The sequence below is a fragment of the Zea mays genome, chromosome 9, assembly GCF_902167145.1.
Source record: "Zea mays cultivar B73 chromosome 9, Zm-B73-REFERENCE-NAM-5.0, whole genome shotgun sequence".
In the NCBI taxonomy this organism is placed as follows: domain Eukaryota; kingdom Viridiplantae; phylum Streptophyta; class Magnoliopsida; order Poales; family Poaceae; genus Zea; species Zea mays.
The window spans coordinates 19,140,567-19,163,232 of NC_050104.1; the positions used below are offsets into that span (position 1 = coordinate 19,140,567).

At 43.4% G+C, this 22,666-nt stretch overlaps 2 protein-coding genes across 2 annotated transcripts; both read right to left on the minus strand.

Moving 5' to 3' along the window:
• Positions 1 to 1,209: 1,209 nt before the first annotated feature.
• LOC103638040 (uncharacterized) lies at positions 1,210 to 6,674 on the minus strand. Its single transcript, XM_008661043.3, has 3 exons — positions 6,058 to 6,674; positions 5,545 to 5,812; positions 1,210 to 1,480 (listed from the first exon to the last, which is right to left on the minus strand). The coding sequence occupies exons 1-3, from the start codon at positions 6,583 to 6,585 to the stop codon at positions 1,440 to 1,442; spliced, it is 837 nt and encodes a 278-aa protein (XP_008659265.1). The 5' UTR covers positions 6,586 to 6,674; the 3' UTR covers positions 1,210 to 1,439.
• A 4,387-nt stretch (positions 6,675 to 11,061) lies between these two features.
• LOC100278603 (uncharacterized) lies at positions 11,062 to 13,663 on the minus strand. Its single transcript, NM_001151827.1, is given in 3 exon segments — positions 11,062 to 11,356; positions 12,121 to 12,400; positions 12,924 to 13,663. Coding segments are annotated over 3 exon segments (846 nt in total). The 5' UTR covers positions 13,449 to 13,663; the 3' UTR covers positions 11,062 to 11,315.
• Positions 13,664 to 22,666: the final 9,003 nt, after the last annotated feature.

A 22,666-nucleotide genomic window follows, 5' to 3' on the forward strand; every position in this document is an offset into this window, starting at 1 on the left:
GTGTTGCCTGTAGAGGTAAGATTAAATGTTGTTAGGTTCGCTAGACAAAATAATCTAACCATAGATGATTATTATAATTCAATAATAGACAATATTGATGAAGTGACCGACAAATGAGTGATAGCTCTAGGAGAAATAGAGAAGGACAAGATCATGGTCGCCAAAGCTTACAACAATAAGGTCAAGGCTAAGTCATTCCAAGTAGGAGACCTGGTATGGAAGACCATCTTGCCACTAAGGAGCAGAGAAGGAAGTTTGGAAAGTGGTCGCCAAGTTGGGAAGGCCCTTACAAAATCACATAGGTAATATATGGTAACGCCTAATTGTGGCAAACATTACAAGGCAAAAGACTTGCCCAAGGCACTAAACGGGTGTTTCCTCAAGCAGTAGCATCATAGTATGTGGCAAGATGCCTAAGAGAACCGATGTGATCACATCGAGTTAGTTCTAACCTGTGTCAGTGCTTTTGGGTCGCTTATCTTCTTCAAAAGGCAGGGGCATGCGTTGAGCACCATTTGTGGCACTGAGCACATCCGGATGGTCTGGCCCTAAGGCTCAGACGGTCCGGCCCTGAGGCTCGGACGGTCCGGCGTGTGGATGGTCTGCCCATTGGCACGGACAGTCCGCGAGTAGATCGAATCAGGCGGTTAAAACTCCTATCTCCTCGCGCGTTTAGCCCTCTAATCCCGCGAGAGCTATTGGAGAACGCCTAGGAACGGGTCGAGACCTCCCCCTTATATATTTGAAGGGATACGATCGATTGAACAACCAACAATCGATCAATCAATCAAATTACCTTCTGTTCTTTACCTTTTGCCATAGGAGTAGACACTAACTTAGATTCTTCTCTCTAATCTTCACCTCTCTCCGGCTCTACGTCGTTTAGAGGCGTCTTAAGTGGTCTGCTGATCCCAAGACACACCCTAGGATCTCTCCTTCCCGACGGGGTCCCTCCCGAGAGCGAGATCCAGACGCCATCAGCGAACTCCGCTGCCCCTACGCACGCGTGGACTATTTGGACCCAGACGCGGACCGTCCGGCTCGTTAGACAGAAACCCTAGCCTCTACGCCAGGTCGCGGACCGTCCAGCCCCTGGCCACGGACCGTTCGCGCTTCCGCAGAGAGCACCGCCGCCGGTTGTCATCGTAGTGATTGGCGCCCGTATCGGCGTCAACTATGGGCAATTACAAACAATGAAACCTTGGAAAATAGTTCAACGCACATAGTGCTTCACTCATTTGTATTTTGTAGTACTTGAACCAAAAGGCTAATTCAAACCACAAGTGGAGTTCATTAGTTTTCTAAAAATATGTCTACGAGAACAAAAGAAACTCAGCCAATTCTCATCCGATCATCCCATAGTATCCGCAACAGCAATAAGTGGATTATGAAGAGATGAACCGTGGTGCTGTTACAAGTCCTGCTTTGGTATTCCTCTACTATGCATCAAAGTCTGGGTGAGCCAATATTATCGACATCGCTGCATTCACATACATGGGAAAATGTAAAAACGGTGTAATTCTGAATAAGGTATCCAGTGACAAGATAAACAGATTAGTTGACAGGTGAAGAACTGAAATTTCTGAACAGTGAATCAAAGTATCGACACAAATGAATTTCTGAATAGTGCTTGGAGAGGATCACGAGCATGAGCTGAGCCTACTTTTGCGAGCCGCGAGCCAGAATACTGATATGGTGTTATTTGTTACACTATTATATTATTATGTTATTGATTTATTTTCTTTTTTTATGGACTCAATGTTAAATATAATTTAAAATATATTACTAGATTTTTAAACATATTTTTTATTTCATATATAATGAAAATATATAATTTATACTTTAAATGGAACTTAGTGTGGCATCTTGCAAGCCTCTAAACGAGCCCGAATCCAACCAAATCTCCCAGCTTATCGCAATGCGGCCAAGCTGAGCCGAACCTCGGCTTGTTCCAGCCCTAATCCCAAGAGAACCTGTAAATACCGACAAAATCTGAAATTGTCTCTATCAATATTGCTCCAGTTATCTATTGCTTGTTTCAGATTAGCTGTAAATCCCAAGAGAACCTGTAAATACCGACAAGGGTCTATTGCTTGTAAATGCCGACAAACAATATAATTTTTTCGAATAGATGTCTTTGCACCCACAAACAATATCATTTTTCCAATAATTTCTATATTCAGAGAAAATACTGAAATCCCAAGAGAAGCTATAAAAGTGTAAATTCAAAAGACCCTAAAATTATTTGCATCAATTAATTTGTTCCCCGTCGTTTCTATAGTGCTTCAAATTAGTCCCAATCGAACAAAGTATACTTTCTTTCTCAAGCACATGTCAACACACAGCACCCACAAGTCTCGAAAGAGAAGCCTAGAACCCAAGAAGACGGTACTATAATTCAGCAGCTAGCTATACATTAAAACTACATAAAGTTTTTGAACATCTCCTTAGCAGACAACAGGCAGGCGGTTACTGTTCTATTGTCATCAGATGTACTGATCGAACAAGTGAGTTAGCAACAAGTTTATTGATCTCTCACAACTAATTCAAAACTACAGAACAGGAACATGCAGGAGTGAGCATATGAGCAATGGTATACGCTATAAGAATTAAGGGACATTTACATTTCACCCACTAGTCTGGACGTCTTGCTCACATCTACCCCCACCCAAATTCTCTACTCAGTTTTGCCCTCCCACCTTCTCAACCCACTCAAAAATCCCCTCACGGCGCTATTCCTTCCGTCAAAAGCCTCTTACAGGTGGACCTGACAGCTTACAAGTGGGACCCGCATAGCTTCATAGTGAGAAAAAAGAGGGCAAAAAATGCCGCATGGGCCAAGATTCGAACCCATTACCCTGACCCACACAGAGCCTTACGACGGAACGCAGTAACCAATGGGACAAATACATAATTCGTGTAACTAATGCAAAAACGACTTTATAACGTGTACGTACTAGTATAAACCATACCAAAAATGTCTTTTCAAGCCGAAAATAAATAAATAAATACCAAATGTTGTCAGAAAATAGTGAAACTTGGCATGGAGTCATAATTTGGTCCTAGCTGCTTGAGATAAATAGAGCATGAGATTATGCAAAAGTGTCAATATAGGTGCTTAACAAATGGAAACATCTCTCACTATGTTACATAACATTCAACTATAACATGAGTGCTTGAGCTATATTTCTTACGTTTGCAATTGTCTTTGCTTCAAAAGTGCACCATTAGATTATCTAATAGTTACAAACTTACTTCATGTAAAGATGCCACTTTTTATTATCTACTAGTTTATATGCTTTAAATGCCTTTTCAAGCTGAAAATAAATAAATAAATACCAAATGTTGTCAAAAAATAGTGAAACTTGGCATGGAGTCATAATTTGGTCCTAGGTACTTGAGATAAATAGATCATGAGGTTATGCAAAAGTGTCAATATAGGTGCTTCACAAATGGACACATCTATCTCTAAGTTTCATGACATTCAACTATAACATGAGTGCTTGAGCTATATTTCTTACGTTTGTCATTGTTTTTGCTTCAAAAGTGCACCATTAGTTCATCTAACTGTTACAAACTTACTTCATGTAAAGATACCACTTTTTTTATTGTTTACTAATTTATATGCTTTAAATGTCTTTTCAAGCCGAAAATAAATAAATAAATATCAAATGTTGTCAGAAAATAGTGAAACTTGGCATGGAGTCATAATTTGGTCCTAGATGCTTGAGATAAATAGAGCATGAGGTTATGCAAAAGTGTCAATATAGGTGCTTCACAAATGGACACATCTATCTCTAAGTTTCATGACATTCAACTATAACATCAGTGTTTGAGCTATATTTCTCACGTTTGTCGTTATTTTTGCTTCAAAAGTGCACCATTAGTTCATCTAACAGTTACAAACTTACTTCATGTAAAGATGCCACTTTTTTATTGTTTACTATTTTATATGCTTTAAATGCCTTTTCAAGCCGAAAATAAATAAATAAATACCAAATGTTGTCAGAAAATAGTGAAACTTGGCATGGAGTCATAATTTGGTCCTAGATGCTTGAGATAAATAGAGCATGAGGTTATGCAAAAGTGTCAATATAGGTGCTTCACAAATGGACACATCTATCTCTAAGTTTCATGACATTCAACTATAACATCAGTGTTTGAGCTATATTTCTCACGTTTGTCGTTATTTTTGCTTCAAAAGTGCACCATTAGTTCATCTAACAGTTACAAACTTACTTCATGTAAATATGCCACTTTTTTATTATCTACTAATTTATATGCTTTAAATGTCTTTTCATGCCAAAAATAAATAACTGGTCGGGTAGATGAACATTTGAAAATTTTGTCAAGGTCGGCCAGAATCCACCAACATCAGCTATCAACTGGCCGGGTAGTCGGTTCTACAAGTCCTGTTCCAAATGTAAAAAAAAATGAAAAGGCCCTGTAGGTCCTTGAGGGGGTGTCTTTGTATGCATTTGTGTTGCCATCGTTGATGGAAAAGCTGGATAAGCCCTTGCACGTTGGCCCAATGTTTGACCAGAGTATGGGCTCAGCAACACTGACAAGCGCACATGGCTGCAAGCACGCATGCGATGCATTTCACAAGAGAGGCTCCACTCCGATACACTTGTAAGGGTGTGGATTGGATAAGATTGAGGCCTTGTTATTACAATTCCAAGCTGAGCAGAGCACGCGCCGGAGACAGGGACGAGTAGGAAGAGGATCCGCCCGCGCCCGTCGGCCGTCGGAGCCCGTGCACGCCGAAGACAGGGAGGAGAAGAAGATACACGCTGGAGCAGGGATGGGGGAGCAGGCCGCCGCCAGAGGAGAGGGGTAGGGAGTGCGCCGCGCCGGAGAACAAGCAGGCCGCGCTGCCGGAGATCCGCCTGCGCCGCGCACACCTAGGACCCGCGCGCGCCACGCGCGCTGAGGTCCGCACGTTGAGATCCATGCACGTCCTGCTCGCCGGGGTCCTGCCCGCGCACGCCTAGGATCTGTCGCACAACGCACACCGGAGACCCGCCCGCGCTGTCTAGGACCCGCGCCGTGCCATGCCGCCTGGACACCCTTGCCGTGCCGCGCGCCGGAGAAGGGCCCGTCCCCGCCGCATGCCGGTGAAGGCCGCTGGGGCTGCCGCACGCCGGAGAAGGGAGTGGTGGAGAGCGATGGACCAGCCGCTGCCAGCGAACCTGCGTGCTCGCGTGCGATTCAATTTGGGAAGAGAAGCAGGGAAGGGGGAGTGGGTCCCACTTGTAAGGTGTCAGGTCCACCTGTAAGAGCCTTTGACGGGAGAATATACCGCCGTGAGGTGATTTCTGAGCAAAGTGTGGAGGTGGGAGGGGAAAACTGATTAGAGAATTTGGGCGGGGGTAGATTTGAGCAGCGCGTCCAGACTAGTGGGCGAAATGTAAATGTCCCAAGAATTAAAGCTAGTGTGTTTATTGTCATCATCTGATTAACTGAACAACAATCATGAGATGTGAATCACAAAACAAACAAGTTCTACACAGAGTGCTGAAATTTTTTTTGCAAAGCTCTCACCTGGTGTCATGGCGGTCATGACAAAGATCTCCATGTCGGCAGGGTGGGAAGGCAGATCGATGACCAAAGGGGTCCACCGCGCAAATGGGCCAGCCCGCACGTACATTGTGATATTCGATACGTTGAGCAGCATCTCTAGGTCTTGTTTCAGTTGCAACAAGGAGTTGCCAACGAATAACCAGCTTAGCCAGGCACCCGGGTTGAACAACCCGTTAGCATCTGCCCGCACGTATTTGATTCTCCGCAACACAATCAGAGGAGTGACACCCTATTAATTGCAAAAGGAACACTAGTTGTTAAGAATCAAAACAAGCAGACAACACGAGTCACAATGACAACAAAATGTTCAGACATAGATAACTAATCCTAATTGAGTAATTGCCAACAGAACACTAGTTGGGGAATACGATTATCAAGTTTCAATAGCAACGGTGTAAAAGATTTGCGGAATCAACAGATTCCAAGAATTATATTGCAAGGAGAGGAGACTCAGGCCGGGGACGGCGAGCTCACTTCAGTTAGGGGTGGGACTGGGAGGGGAATGACGGTTGGTGCTGGTCTCACGGGAATGGTCTCGACCGTCCAATCTGCCATGGTGCCGTAATTAGTGCTGCGTTGAAAGGCGTCGACGAAGACGTATCTGAAGAAGGGAGTGTTCGGGGCGCAGGCGCGGAGGATACGTTGACAATCTAGGCCTTGGAGCATGACGACGTGGACGTTGTCCAGACGATGAACAGGCGCCCAGAGGATGTCGACCTGCTCCGGGTTATTGTAGTTTCCCTGGACCGTGTGGTAAGCCTCGTGACTTTGGTCGACCCACGACGTCCCGGTCGCGCAGATGAGGTGCCGGCCGTAGGCGGCGCTGCGGAGGACGATGTAGCCGCGGCCGCGGCGCACGACCCGGTCCACCTGCCACACCGCTTGCAGGGAGGCGCGGTGCGGCTTCAGCATGACGCCCGCGCCGTCGTCGTCGGCGAAGAGGTACGTGCCGTACGCGCGGTTCCGCAGCCGCACGAACCCCCTGTCGGGGAAGCGATTCATAGCGCGCCCGAGGTGGTGGTGCTTCTCCTGCGGCGGCGGGAACGGCGACGGGGGTGGGTTTCTCGCGCGCTGTGGAGACGACAGCGCAGGTGTTCGTTGCTTTTCTGCACCGAGCGAGGGCCCGAGGCTGCAGGGCGGGGTATTCCAACTTTTGAAGTTCGAAGAGATGCCAGCTGTCCACTCGTTGGCCTAGGCGCTGCGTAGTAGGTCGGTTTCTGAAGGGCAGCTGTCCACTGGCAGGTGGGGTCAGTCAGCCCCCGAAGCCACTGACATATCTATTTCAAATTAACCTGTTGCATGTCTATCCCCTCCGCGCAGCCCTATACTGGCCCTGACTCCCGTGGGCCACAACTCCGCCCCGTTAGCCCGTCGGGTCATTTGGTTAAATCAGCCTAAAATGTTAAAAAGCGGTGCAGGAGGTGGGGTGAACCCACGCCCATTTAGTTACATCATGCTCAAGTGTTTTTAATATTGAATATAAATTGTATATATGTATATACGATTTTTTATAAAATAAAAATATATAATCGTGCCGGGCCGGGCCAGCTCTACGGGTCGAGGCTATGTCCCAAACACGAGACTTCGCTCGTGCCGGACTGGCCCAGACACTATTAAATGGCCCGTGCCTCGGGCCTGTCCGCCAGACACCGTCCATTTGGTCATCTATATCTCCGCGCGATCATGCTCAGGTGTTTTTAATATTGAATATAAATTGTATATATATATATATATATATATATATATATTAAAATAAAAATATATAATCGTGCTGAGCCGGGCCAGTACTACGGGCCGAGGCTACAGAGCCAATCCCCAAACATATCAATTGAGTTTTTGGCAAGGGATAAAGATGTTAAGGCCAATTGGATCACTCTCCACGTGAAGGTGGCTACCTGGCAATCATGAAATATGTGTTTAGTTGTTTCCAGGCAACTATACCAATCACAATTCACATTCCCTTGTCAATATCTTTTTTTCAAGTTTTCTTTGGATAAAATCTTGTCCTTTAAAATCAGCCACAGAAATGCGCTGATTCTTTGGGGAATTTTAGCTTTCCATATAAACTAATATGAGATCTTGGTCAAACTAATTTTGTAGCTCTTGTACATAGACTTCACTGAAAATCCTTTCTTATCTAATAACCAAGAGGGTTTATCTTTTTTTATCTAAAAGACAGTGAGAATCACAACTTTTTTTTCATATCCTCCAATTGTTTAGCCCCATCTCTATATAGCCTTCTTCTAAAGGCTAATGAGTTACAGTCATAATTCAGAGCTAAATTCACACTTATCTCTTTGTTAGGAGATAATCCAAAAAGTTTGTTATATTTAGTTGAGAAGGGGATATCTCCACACTAAGTATCACACCAGAAACTAGTAGAGCATCCATCACCAACACTCATCTTTCTGTTGATGCAATATACATCCTTAGGGTCAAGGATGCCCCTCCAAAACTGAGTCTCCTTGCTTCTTTTTAAAAATACATAAAGGTTTCCCCTTCATATTTTTTAACAATTGTTTGCCAAAGGCAATATCATTTTCAAGCTTCCACAGCCGCTTAGTTAGAATGTTGATATTCATACATCTGAGATTTAAGATGCCAGGTCCCCCACGATCCTTAGGAGTGCAGGCAATGTTCCAATTTACAAGATGACATTTTCTAGTATTACTACCTCCATACCATAATAACCTATTTCTATAACAATCCATTCTTCAGATCAGAGGAGCCTAAGTAAAGAGATAGCATATAAAGGGGAATGTTGGACAAGATACTGTTGATGAGAGTCAATCTTCTTCCTAGGCTCAGGTATCTTCCTTGCCAGACACCCAATTTCTTCTCAAAATTTTCTTCAGTTTTAGCCTAATGAGCTATACTCATTATTCTATGATCAATGGGCACTCCAAGATAGCTCATGGGAAGATCTTTAATGGGGCATGTAAAGATCTCAGCATAAGTATCTTTATTATTAGTGGCATTACCAAAGCAATAGACTTAGCTTTTTTGAAAATTAATTTAATAGACTTCGCTTTTCTAAAAATTAATTTTAAGCCCAGACATTTTTTCAAAGAGAATCAAGATAAATTTTAGGTTCCTTGCAAATTCCAAGTTATCCTGGAGGAGAAGAATGGTATCATCTGCATATTGTAAATATGCACAGCCATTATCCAAGATATGAGGGATTAAGCCTCCAATGAGATTCATCTCTTGAGCTTTGTCAATCAAACACGCTACTCCATTAGCCGCAATGTTAAACAACAGAGGAGAGAAAGGATCTCCTTGTCTAACACCTTTATGTGTTGGGAAGAAAGGACCAATAGTGTCATTAGTTTTAATGGCAACGTTTCCTCCTTTCATCGTTTTCATCACCCAGTCTCCCCATTTATCTCCAAAGCTTTTATTTTGGATCATTCTATATAAAAATTGTCAATTAACCTTGTCATATGCCTTCTCAAAGTCTATTTTGAGAATAATCCCATTTTGTTTTTTTCTTTTAACTTCATGGACTATCTCATGTAAAGCAACAACACAATCCAAGATATATTTACCCTTAACAAAGCCAAATTGATGCTCACTAATGATTTTGGTAATGCAAGAAGATAATCTATTATTCAGGGATTTGGTAATGATTTTGTAACACACATTCAAAAGGTAAATTGGTCTAAATTTTTTTATTTTCATGGCATTATCTACCTTAGGAATCAAGGTGATCAGACCATAATTAAGTCTTTCAACATCCAACTTTCCTTTGGTAAAATCATCACACATGTCCCAAATTTCTTTCTTATTAGTGTCCCAAAATTCCTAGAAAATTCAGCTGGGAGGCCATCAGGGCCTAGGGCACTATTATGCTTAAGATTGATCGCAACCTTATGAATCTCTTCTAAAGTAAATGGAACAGTAAGAGAATCTTTGTCTTCATCGCTAAGCCTCTTCATATTCATATTATACATATGAATGGTCGAAATATTAGAGGGTCCAAAAAGATTTATGTAATAGTCAGTGGCTAATTTATTAATATCCTCCTCATCCTCAACGAGTCTCCCATTATCCATCAGGGCATGAATTTTCAAGCGCCTTCTGTTGCCATTTGCCCTTAGATGAAAATATTTAGTATTTTCATCTCCAGAGTTGATGTTTCTTTCTCTAGCAATTTACTTCATTTTTGTTTCTTCTTCAAGAAGAAGATTTTTAAGTTGAAGCTCATATTCCAATTTCTCCTCTTTTTCAACTTCTAAGAGAGTTCCAGTTTCACTTTGGATATCCAACTTATTTATTTTTTTGTTCAAGCATGTTTATTCTTCTCCTATTCTTTCCTTCTTCATTGATATTCCATCCTTTTAGAACTCTCTTAAGCCTTTTCACATTTTCCTTCCATATGTCAATGCTTTTTTTTACTCAATCATTTATAACAACGTCTCTAAAGCCAGGTCTTAATTTCCAGCTGAGTTCATATCTAAACTCATGGGACCGATTACTTTTTTCCTCAGTGTGAAGGAGAAGGGGCATCTGGTCTGAAAGAGATCTATCAAGACCTCTTACCATGGCCTTATGATAGAGCAAATCCCATTCCGGGTTTACCAGAAACCTATCCAATTTTTCAAAAGCGGGGTTGCTTCTATTATTAGACCAAGTGTACAATCTGTCAGTAAGGTCTAGCTCCATTAAACCATACATTTCAATGATCGAGTTGAAGAGAAGACTCCATTTATTCAAAGACCTAGGTTTGTTTTTCTCTTTAGATTTTCTAATGAGATTAAAATCACCACAAAAAATAGCAGGACCCTTGCATTTGGAGCAGGTTGCAGAGAATTCACATAGAAAATTTTCTTTATTTTCAATTTGAGCTGCGCCATACATTGATGAAATTCCAGGAAATATTTTTGTATTTGTGGAGAATCAAACAGTTAATCATAAACTCACTAACATCATGACTAATAATCTCAAAAACGTCAGAATTAAGGACCTGTTTGGTTCGTGGCTAACTGTGCCACACTTTGCCTAAGATTAGCCGTCCAAATCGAAGAACTAGCCTCAGGCAGAAAAGTTAGGCAAATTGTGACAAGTTAGGTAGTAAACCAAACAGGCTTTAAAACCGACCAATAGCTCACCAGATCTACCTCTGTGGGGAGAAGAAATCCAAGTGAATTTTTATTAGGACTTAAAGCATCAATCCAGTTTTGATCAGAGTTTTTCTTTTTGTCTCTTGAAGACCAATGAAATCAACTTTAAACCTGTTAATGAGTTGCTGCAGAAACTCAAACTTTCCTGTTTTCACTAAACCCTGACAATTTCATATGACTTCACTAAACGCCTGGTCTCGTTTGCGCTCGTTCTCACATGAGCTTAGTCGAGTTCTTTATTGCCGTCTCAAAAATGATGCAACCATGTTTTTTAGCTCATTTCATGGCTGAAAACTAAGTTCTGAAACATCAACTGTAATATTTGGCACAATAGGATTCAGAAGTAAAAAAGTCATTCAGATTTGGGATTTTATTTCATCACGTAAATGAAAGAATCCATTCCTCCACATCCAGGGAACAAGATACAGAGTAAACTACCAACATTTACTTCGTTTCTTTCAGAAGGGAACGTGTTCTTGTTATCATCTACATATATGAAGTTGGCAATTACAAACAATGAAACTGTGCAGAATCGTTCACCCCACATAGTGCTTCACTCATTTGTAGTACTCGAACCGTGGTGTTGAGAAATCCTGCTTTTGTATTCTTCTACCATGCATCAACATCTGGGTGACGCAATGCCAAAACCGCTGCATTCACATGGGAAAATGTAAAAGTGGTGACATGTAATTCTGAATAAGGTATTCAGTGACAAGATCAACAGATTAGTTGACAGGTGAAGAAACTGAAATGTCTGAACAGTGAATCAAAGTATTGACACAAATGAATTTCTTGAAGTTACGAGGTGGCTAGTGAATGGAAATGTGGCAACTGTTTTTTTTTTTTGAAATGGACAGTTAAGATTCAGTAAGAACACAAGATGGATCAGTGTAAGAGAATCCAATAATTTCTATATTCAGAGAAAATACTGAAATCACAACTATAAAAGAGTAAATTGAAAAGACCCTGAAATTATTTCCATCAATCTGTTCTCTGTTTTTATAGTGCTCCAAATTAGTCTCAATCGAACAAAGCATACTTTCTTTCTCAAAAATTTGATCCACCCACATGTCTCGAATGAGAACCCTAAAACCCAAGAAGACTGTGCTATAATTCAGCAGCTATATATTAAAACATCTCAATAGCAGACAATAGGCAAGTTACTGTTCCATTGTCATCGGATCTACTGAACAAGTGAGTTGCAGCAACAAGTTTACTGATCTCTCACAACTAATTTTCAAAACTACAGAACAGGAGCAGGAGTGAGCATATGAGCAATGGATACGCTATAAGAATTAAAGCTAGTGTGTTTATTGTCATCGTCTAATCAACTGAACAACATTCATGAGATATCAATCACATAACAAGCAAGTTCTACACAAAGTGTTGAAAAAAAAAACTACAAAGCTCTCACCCGGTGACATGGTGGTGAGGACAATGATCTCCATGTCACTATCGTTGGAAGGCAGATCGATGACCAAAGGGGTCAGCCGCCCTTGGGAGCCGGCCCGCACGCATAGCGTGATGCAGTCGGCCGGTTCCTTGAGCAGCTTCGCTAGGTCGGCTCTCAGTTGCAACAAGCAGTTGCCGTAGAATAACCAGCATCCCCTGGAGCGTGGGTTGACGTTCCCGTGATCATCTGCCCGCATGTATATGATCCCCCGCGCCAGATATCCAGAAGTGACAAATGGACACTAGTCGTTAAGAACCAAAACAAGCAGTTGCAATGAGAACAAAATGTTCAGACCTAGATAACCAATCCTAAAAAAAGAAGAAAGAAACTGATAAAAAAGAAGAAGAAAGAAACTGCACAATGCGCTCAACTAAGATTCTAAGAAGTAAGAAGGGCCCCATGATTTTATAAGACCACCTACATTATTAAGGACATTCCTCAAGAAGGATTGCAAGTTTTGGATGTCAGGTACAATATGAGAACCTAGTCACCCCCTAAAGCGAACCAAATGAGGAGCAAGAGGTCTACAAAAACCAGTCCGGCCAACAGAACATAGACTTCTGAACCGAAGTAGTAGTGATCCTGGCACGAGATGCACAAAGAATTGCATCATCATCAGTAGCAACGGAGGAAAATCTGGCGAAATGTAACAAGAATCGCGCCAAGGGCTGTAAAAGATTTGCGAAACCGACAGATTCCATGAACTCTACTCAAATCAACGCGAAGAATTGCAAGGAGAGTAGAGTAGGGGACGGCGAGCTCACGTCAGTTGGGAGGTGAATGACTGGTGGTTCTGGTCTCACGGGAATTTCCTCAACCGTCCAATGTATAGTGGTGCCGTAATTGACCGGGTGATAGATGTCGCCGACGACGAAGGCGTGACCGAAGAGGAGCATGTTCGAGGGGCTGGAGCGGAGGACACGGTAAGTGGCGTGGAATATGACGGCGTGGAGGTTGTCCGCAGAGGCAATCACCCAGAGGACGTCGTCCTGCATCGGGGTCTCGTAGACGCCCTGGAACGTGTGGTTCACTTGGTGACTATGACCGGGGTAGATCGGCGACGTCTCGCGCGAGAGGGTGAGGTACCGGCCGTAGGCGGCGCTGCGGAAGAGGATGTAGTTGAGGTTGCGGTCGGCGCGCAGGATCCGGTGCAACTGCCACACCGTTTGCAGGCAGGCGCGGTGCGGCTTCAGGACGACGGCCGCGCCGTCCTCGTGGGCGTAGAGGTACATGCCGTACGTGCGGTTCCGCAGCCGCACGAACGCCTGATCGGGTAACAAGCAACCCATCGCCCGCGGCGGCTGGAGGCCGACGACGGCGACGGGGGCGGGTTTCTCGCGCGCAGGTGTTCGTTGCTTTTCTGCACCGAACGAGGAGGGCCCGGGGTATTCCAACTTTTGAAGTTCGAAGAGATGGCAGATTGCTAGGCGTAGTAAGTCAGATTACTCTATATATATTTTCTTATGAATCCTAACACACCTGGTTTTTCAGACATTGTCTTTCTGATCCTAGTTTTCAGTCATGACCTGAATAAAATCATGCCTGTATCGTCATTTGTTTCCTGAAGATCCCTATTACTTTTTCATCAAACCGATGGAACTTTATGTTCAGAAAGGTCATGTGTATTCTTTTGATATGAAGTTGACGGTTAACGTTGGACAACCCAGTTGTGAACTGTTGGACGATGCTCCCAATCTACTGAACTTACTGTTCAGCCATACATGAAAACAGAGCACCATTTTACTGAGCTTCTATGATTACTATTGAACTATAAAAATGTTCCCAAATACTTGCAGTAGTAATCTACTTATGTGCATATCATAGTATCAAAATCCATGCATTGCAGATTGTGACTTGCAGGCGCAATGGGAGTGTCATCTGGAAGTTCTTTTTCTCATATTTGGGTCTAATAAAATCATCTGAATATTGTCAGAAAATACTTAGACTATATTTTTTTTTGCAGTGATTCTTCCCTCAAACTGGCTAATTCTATTGGTTCTGCTATTTGCTATAAGCACCGGCTTAACAACAACTGGTTCCATTGATCGTATGAATTCGTGAAAACATCCGTTATAATCCTGGAAGAAATTCTTGAAGCCTATTTTTGGACAGCGAATGAATGAAGTTGATGACTCAATGTTCTACTTAATTAATTGCTTGCCCGGTGGTTATTATTTCTTCCGGTATGTCTCATTCTAGTGTGTAAGGTGAGATGCAGCACGACAGCTCCTCCCACCTCTGTGCAAGTGTAAACATAAGATGACATCTGCACTTTTAGCTTGGAACTAGACGATAAGTTGAATTGTAGATAAGTTGAATTGTACGTACAATCTTGTTCTTCATGTGCCTATTTCTTATTCTCAAAATTACTTTACATTACCTTATTTACATATTTCTTGTATTTACGTGTTTTAATTTTTCAGTAGGTTCTACTTCTGCACTTGGAACCATCAACAAAGAGTTAAAGAGTAAAGATGTTATTCCACGATGACGTGTTTCATACATTATTTATCTTTACGTTATATTTTGTTGTAGATTTTTAATTGTTATTTTCTATTTTAGTATTGCATTGTATGGTTGTTTCCTTGAAACCACATTCACACTCATCTCTATAGCAATGAACGGACACTTTGTTATATCTTTTAAGTATGTAAACATCCAATATGAGTGATGCTAGCAAGAATATAGAATAACAATTAGTATTTTTACATATCTATGGATTTTATCATATTGATTCCGTAGTAACGCACGGGCATATACCTAGTATTTTCTTATTAATCCTAACACACCTGATTTTTCAGCTAGTGTCTTTCTGATCCTAGTATTCAGTCATGACCTGAATAAAATCATGGTTGTATCGTCATTTGTTTCCTGAAGGTCCCTATTACTTTTTCATCAAACTGATGGAACTTTATGTTCAGAAAGGTCATGTGTACAGTGCATTTTATCTATTCTTTGATTATTTGATATGAAGTTGACGGTTAACGTTGGACAACCCAGTTGTGAACTGTTGGACGATGCTCCCAATCTACTGAACTTACTGTTCAGCCATACATGAAAACAGAGCCCCATTTTACTGAGCTTCTATGACTACTATTGAACTATAAAATGTTCCCAAATATGTGGTTACATACATTACTACTTTTTTATTATCTGCTGCTTCCATCGAGTACAAGTTCGACCGGAATTGCATGTTGTTTTTTTCTCACCCAAGGGCAACGTCTCCGAGGCAACTCCATGACCTTTTGTTTAGTTCTGATATATGCTTTGTTCTCAGAGAGTGAATCCTTGCTAACCCTCCCTCTCGACGATGGACATCATCCCTGCCGTTCGGTGCGTGGAGTTCAGTTGATGCCATGAGACACACGCCTCAGAATGAGTTCTGTTTCCCGGTCGATCTCCAAAGAGCAGTGCTTGTAAAAATGTGTACATTTTGTCTTTGTTAATTGTTATTAGCCTGTAAAACTAGCAAATCCTTTTTGGTGCCAAGGACTGTGATACCTTCCTATACCAATGAGGAAAAATATCGTGTAACAATATTTAGTGCACTATCTTAACCGTCATCGATAAATGCTAAGCCAGGAATATCAACCCCACTGGGCGATCAGACGATTAGTTGTGATTAGGCGACGACCAGGACGATTAGTCGCCCCTGATCGAGCCTAATCGTCCCCTTAGTCATCCTATGTATTTGTAGGACATATATCTCTACTACTTATTAAGGCTGCAATAGTAGTCTATCATTCCATCATTCCATGTTCTGCCCATTCCTGTTCTGCAATTCTCATTTCTGGTTCTGCCTTTCCGATTCCCTCCTCACCGTGCACAGTCCATTCTCATGTTCTACCACCATTCTATATGTATAATTCTGATTCCCCCTCCCCGCAAAGCTCATTCACATTCCCATTCCCCCGTACAGCCGACGCCTAGCTAAAAAAATACACATGGCCCCCAAGGGTATTCAAACCCACAACCTCTCAACAGTAGCTACTGCTACACCACATGTGTTTTTATGTCTACAACTATAACAGAAACCACATCTACTACATCTCTCCCCAAGCCCACAAGCTACAATGCGTAGTAGTAGATAAGTATCACCGAGATTCTTGAATTATATTTTTGGATGGAGGAAGTAGTATTTAAAGAAGAGTCTTTCATGCAATTTCTTTTGTTTAAATAATGTTTTCAACTTAAATTCCTTTTTTTTGCATGTGTGACATTTATTCTTCATAATATTTTTTCTATGGATCTGACTTGTGAGTCATTTTTATAAACCAACGCCAAACATGAATCCATATTTCTTACTTGAAAACCCCGAACAAACACCATTAGCAGGAGACACTCGGGTTGGGGTCACTCATCGACGACAAGAAGAAACTTGGTGACTGCCAGTTCGACCTCTAGAAACAGTCCTATATGGCCGCATGTACCGCTATGTACGACAAGCTCCGGCGCAGCCGCCGCTTGGACGCGGTGTAGAGCGGCTGCTTCGCGCTGTCCATCGTCAAGCAGGGGACCTCATGGTCGTCGCCAACGTCAGCGACTCTCGGGTTGTTCTGGGCACCGCATTCTACGACGATGCCATCACGTCGTCCAGCTCATCGTCCACCTGAAGCCCAACCTGCCACGTAAGTCGCTACTGACCGGCCATGAATTCTTGTGCGCTGGGACGATGACGGTTGCTGACGTTGTGTGATTGTCCTCGAACACGATGTATGTAGAGGAGTAGCGCATCCAGTGGTGCAACAGATAGGGGTACTACCTTGCTGATGAGCCCGAGGTGCACTTCATTTTACAACCCAGTCAAGAGTCATCAGTACTCGGTATGTTGCGCACGTTCAACGACTACTATATCGAGGACTATGGCGTCATCTTGGCGCCAGAGGTGACGCAGAGGAGGACCGACAACAATGACCAGTTTGTCATCCTCGCCACCGTTGGGGTAGCTTTTGTGTCGGCTTGCCTTTAATTCTCTTCGCAAACACACACTTGCCTTTTTTGTTTAAGCAAAAGCGTATGGTGGTACGTGTCTGATGACTAACGATGTACAAGGGAATTTCTTCCGGCATGTGTGGAACATGCTCTCCAATGATGAGACTATGCAAATCATGACATATATCGAAGTCTGCATGATACTGATGGTTGCAATATAGTGGTGAAACAGATAAATTATAAATAACAAAATTTATGCATGGCCAGAATCATAAATTGATTATGAAACATTTTCTCATAACGGTATAACACACATTTTGTATATAAGTTATCGTAGTATACTAGTATTATATATTTCTGTTGCAACACACGGGCATTCGGCTAGTATGTATATATAGACATATAGTCATATATATAACACTATATATATTATATAGATATATAGTCTAAACTGAAGTCTGAACTAAACTGAACTGAAGTTTGAACTAAACTAAACTGAACTCAAAACAGGAGCTTCAGAGCTTTAGAGCTTCAGAAGTCTTAACTAAACGGAAGTATGAACCAAACAAAAAAATAAGAAAAGTTCAGACATCAGAGTTTAATCTTAACTAGAGACTTCAGAGTTCAATCTAAAATGAGAAAAGTTCAGTCTTAACTAAAGACTTCAGAGTTCAATCTAAAATGGGAAAAGTTCAGTCTTAACTGCAGACTTCAGAGTTCAGACATATACCTTCAGATGAGGAGCTCATATCGAGTCCTTGTGTTTTCTCCCATCTGGTGTAGAGAGAAGGGTGTTGGAGCCTTGGAGGGAGAGATAACGGTGAAGGGAGAGGGAATGGAGCTGGGAACAGAACTGAGAAGGGTGTTTTCTCCCAGCCGGTAGGGAAGATGAAGAGACAAGATCTGGGGCGGCTACCTCTATTAATAATGGGCCAGTCTAGCCAAACAGACTGTTGGACTACCCGAGCCTGATTAATCGCGACTAATCGGTTCCCAGTCAATTAGTCGTTCCATATTGTCGCCTAACTGGACGATATAGATGATCAGCCACCCTAATCGAATCGAACACCCTTATCGAGCACAGAGTACCGATCAGCCCGACTAATCGCGACGATCTGAAAATAATGGTTTGTAGTGTATGCATTTTTATTTGATACATGCAAAATAGGGTCATTCTGGTTTCTGGGCTCATTTGGCATCAATGAATTTCAGATAATTCTATGGTTGCTTTTGTGGTCGAAACCAGTTCGAGTTATGTTCATTTTGCCAAATATGTTTTTTTGAAAATCTAGATATTTATTAATATAAAGAAGAAAGCGGACAAAGCGCATGAGCAGTCACACTCGAGACATAAACCAGAAGTAAACCAACTAGAGCACAGTGAAAAGAACTATCTGCTATCCATAGGAATTTAAAGCGAGGAGAAAAGAGTTGATTTCTCTTCAGAAAAGCGGTTAGCTTGCAGAAGGGCTTTGCCGCAGAATTCTTATTTCCAGCCAAGGAAAGATGGCTGCCCCTGTCAAAGATAAAATTGTTTCTTTGCTTCCAGATTTGCCAAGCTGCTATGATAAAGACCTCCATAAAGAATGGTGAACCGTGCAAGCCCTTGGCTTGTTAAAAGGTTGCAAAGAAGTCAATCTAGTAGTTCCACTGAATATTCAGATGTCTCGAACAGTCCTGGCTGAAAGAGCAATTGAAGAACAAATGGAAGGCAATTTCTTCTCTTTGAAGTTGACAAAGAACACATCTATAGTTGTCGCCTTGAACCTTGAAGTTCTTTCTCTTTAGGATGTTTCTGGTGTTCAGCCTGTCCATCAACAGCATCCAGGTGAAGACTTTAAGCTTGTTTGAACATCTGGACTCCTAGATCCAGAGAAAGGGTTTTGGAGGATTCACATTTTTGAAAGTGTAGTGGTAAAGTTTAGCTGACGAGTAGGTGCTATTCCCCCAAATATAACTCCAAGAGTCTTTCTCTTTTGGTTCAATCACTGATTCTCGAATTTGCTGCACTTCATCCAGGAGCCATTGCAGCTCGGTGTTTGCTTGCTCAGTAAGGGGTAAGTGGAAACTGTCTGTCAAGTTCTCCTGAGTCAAAAAGGAAGCAACTGAAATGCTTTGATTTTTGGCGAAGGTGAAAAGCCTTGGATACTTGTTTCTGCGGATGTTGTCTGTTGATCACTTGTTCTCAAATGTTGTACATCAAGAATAAGGCAACACAATTGTCAGTTATTACAGACCTTCGTCTTCCGAAGCATTATTTCCACATGGGCATAATGCTCATCAGACGAAGGTCAGGTAGGACATACCTTCATCATTTAACATGTGAGCAGGAATACAGAAGGATGAAGATAGTAACTGCATCTAACTAATTTATTCATATTTGTATTTCATAAAATACGTATGAACATTAACAGGATTAATATTACATGGATACCTTCGACTTGCTCGAAGGTATGGATGCGAGAGAGTGATTACAATCTAGCGTGAACAGTATGGTGTTACTGTTCATCTATTTATATGCATGGGATGCAGCCCGGGTAAAATTACATCCATGCCCTTGAGAATTTGTTTATAAGCAACTTAAACTAATAAGAGCTATCTAGTCTTTTCCTTCTTTGCTTGATCTTCGTCTTTGAGAACCTTCGGTAAAAGTGGGGCACACCTCTTGTGGTGTTTTGCCGAAGGTGTTTATGTCTTGAGAACCTTCGACGGAGAAGAAGACCCCAAAATTGTCATTCCATAAATCATGCCAAAATAGAACTGTTTTACCATCTCCAACCTCACAGCTGGATATTCCTCTGAAGATATCACAAAGTTTAAGGACATCTCTCCACCAAAACGAGCCCATGAACTTGGATGCATGAGGGGTCTTGCCGGAAGAGTAGTAGGTATTCCAAACCAGGTTAACCCAAGGGATTTGTTTCCTGTTGTAGAGCTTGTCAAGAAATTTCATTCGGAGATACGAGTTCTGGCTTCTTAGGTTGATGACCCCTAGACCACCTTTTTTCTTCGGTCGTGTGCATTTATTCCAAGTCACCAGAGGCTTAGATTTTGCATTGCTATCAGAATTACGCCACAAACAGTGGCGTCTGGCTGTGTCAATGTACTCCAAGACCGCTGCTAGAACTTGTAAGGTGCACATGACGTATGTTAGCAGAGACAAGAGGACAGAGTTGACAAGCTGAAGTCTCCCTGCATGTGACAACATAGAAGAGATGGAGGTCAACTTCCTTTCAGTCTTGCTCAAAATGGGTCCATAGTGCTCAACCCTTGGCTTTGTCGTCCCCATCGGTAGCCCTAAATATGTAAAGGGAAGTGTGGGGACAGATATCCCTCGGGTACACTAGAAGGCTAGAAGGCCTCGCGAAAGGCCTTGGGCCTATTGTTTCGCAAGGTCATCCCTTCGTGGGCCAGGGGAGAACCGCCGGTAGAACTGGCTGACACAGGGAATGAGCAAACGCGAGCCAAGGTGGCTCATGGGGTTGTGAGTGTTATCCACAGCTCTGATCCGATTCTCCCACGCGACTACCTTGGACATCGAAACTAAGTGAGAATAAGTCAGCAAAATTGTAGGAGGATAAGTTCGGTCGGTTCACTATTACTTAGGCATACATCATTATCGTACACGCATGTAAGTGCCCCACGGTCGGATATATAAGGCCTAGGGGGCACCCTATCAAAAAAAGGGCATTCATCAACCATCTACTTAGTTCTCTAGCACTATCAATGCTAGAGAACTCCCTTGTAACCCACCACATAAATATCCACACCAGGAAGTAGGGTATTACGCCCCTCAAAGCGGCCCGAACCTGCAAAAAACCGCCTACTGTCTCTCGTGCGTCACGCACGAACCATTGAGCTACAATCAGCAACACCGTCCTACCCAAAAGCACCTTGAGGGGTAACCCCGGGTGCGCGATCGAGCTCAAAACACCGACAGATGGCGTGCCATGTAGGGGGTGTGTCGTTGATCCAAGCTAGCTCAATGGCCGTCACTTTCCAGTGCAAGATCGCTCTCTGCCCTGAATCCATGTTCTGCTTCGGGACCATCTCGTCTGTAGCAGACGAAGAAGGAATTCTGCACCGTATAGCGGATCTATCGGAGAAGAAGCTTTCCCCGAAAATCTCCGAGAAAGCCGGAATGAGGACAGAGCAATCTCCATTGCCCCGGGCGAAGACTACCTTCTGCAAGTCAGGAGCCGGGAATTCATTTACCCGAAGAACCCCGTTGTCCACCTCATCCACAGAAGAGTGGACATGGATTACGAGGAAAAAGGAAACAAACGGGACAGAGGCCCGCCAAGCTACTCTTCCGGCACCTTCACCCTCAAAGATGGACAGAAAGAAATTCGTCACCGTAGCAACTCCTTTCTACCCCGACGTCCTCTTCATCGGGGGAGAGTGGAATCGTCTCCCATCTCCGACGACGAGCCAACCATGCCTGGGGAACAACCTCCTCAGCGAGAAGCTCGCCGATGGAGGAACCATCGCCGGAATATTCGGCGACATCACGAAGCCGGAGAATGGGATCCGGCACAGCCTGTATCCCGAGATGAAATCTCAGAAGTAGGAGAAACTCCTGACGAGCGAGTCTTCAGAGAAAGGAGGAACTCTCGCCGACGTGACCGCCAGCAAGCTCAAGAGCAAGCTGAACAAGACGTGAGGCTATGCCGAGATAATCCTCTCTTCACGCGAAACCTGAACCCTGACTTCGCTCGTGCAATGAACACACCGAGTGAAGTCGGAGGAGTGCTGGCTCGGATAGCTGATGGACTACCCCGGACTCCCGATGCCGAAGGCTATCAGCGGCTGCTCACTCGGGCAGCTAATCATCTTCTACCCCTCGCTCATCCTCCAGGCGATCTGTGGCACGCCATCAACAGTCGGCGGGACGCACGGAGTTCCATCAACGCTTCGCGCGAACAACGACACGAGAATGAGATACGGCGTCGAGAGGAGTACGATCGGGACCATGGCGTTCCGGTGCGAAGTCAGGCCACTAGAGTTGAGTCGGCAGCGGATTCAACTGGAGGCACTACCCGGGGACGGTCGAGACAGCACATCAACAACTCCCCTCCCAGGACCGGCACCACAATCGCCAACAGGAGGACATGTGTGGAGTATCCGCGCTTACTCCGCGTCTCAGGGCCATCAAGTGGCCCCTAAACTTCAAGGTCTCCAACATCGAAAAATACGAGCCTAAGCAAGACCTAGGAAGCTGGTTGGCCATCTATACCACCGCCGTCCAGGCCACTGGGGCAACTGAAGATGTAATGACTGCATACTTGCCCATCGTCCTCGGGCAAGATGCATTGCAATGGCTACGACACCTACCACGGCACTGCATCAACGATTGGAGCGACTTCAGTCGGTGTTTTATCGCCAACTTCCAATCCCTCTCCGACAAGCCGGCGCAGCCGTGGGACCTCAAATCCATCAGGCATCGGGGAGATGAAACACTTCGGTCGTACCTCAAGAGGTTTCAGACCATGAGGAATCACATCCCCGAGGTCGCTGAGGCAGCAGTGATTGAGGACTTCTATCGGGGATCCAATGACTCAGCCTTCATCCGAGC

Coding starts and splice junctions, on each gene's coding strand:
- LOC103638040 (XM_008661043.3), bottom strand. CDS start 6,585: ATGAATCGCTTCCCCGACAGGGGGTTCGTGCGGCTGCGGAACCGCGCG. Junction 5,813..6,057: donor CAGTCCCACCCCTAACTGAA/GTGAGCTCGCCG, acceptor TGCAATTAATAG/GGTGTCACTCCTCTGATTGT. Junction 1,481..5,544: donor CATGACCGCCATGACACCAG/GTGAGAGCTTTG, acceptor ATGTGAATGCAG/CGATGTCGATAATATTGGCT.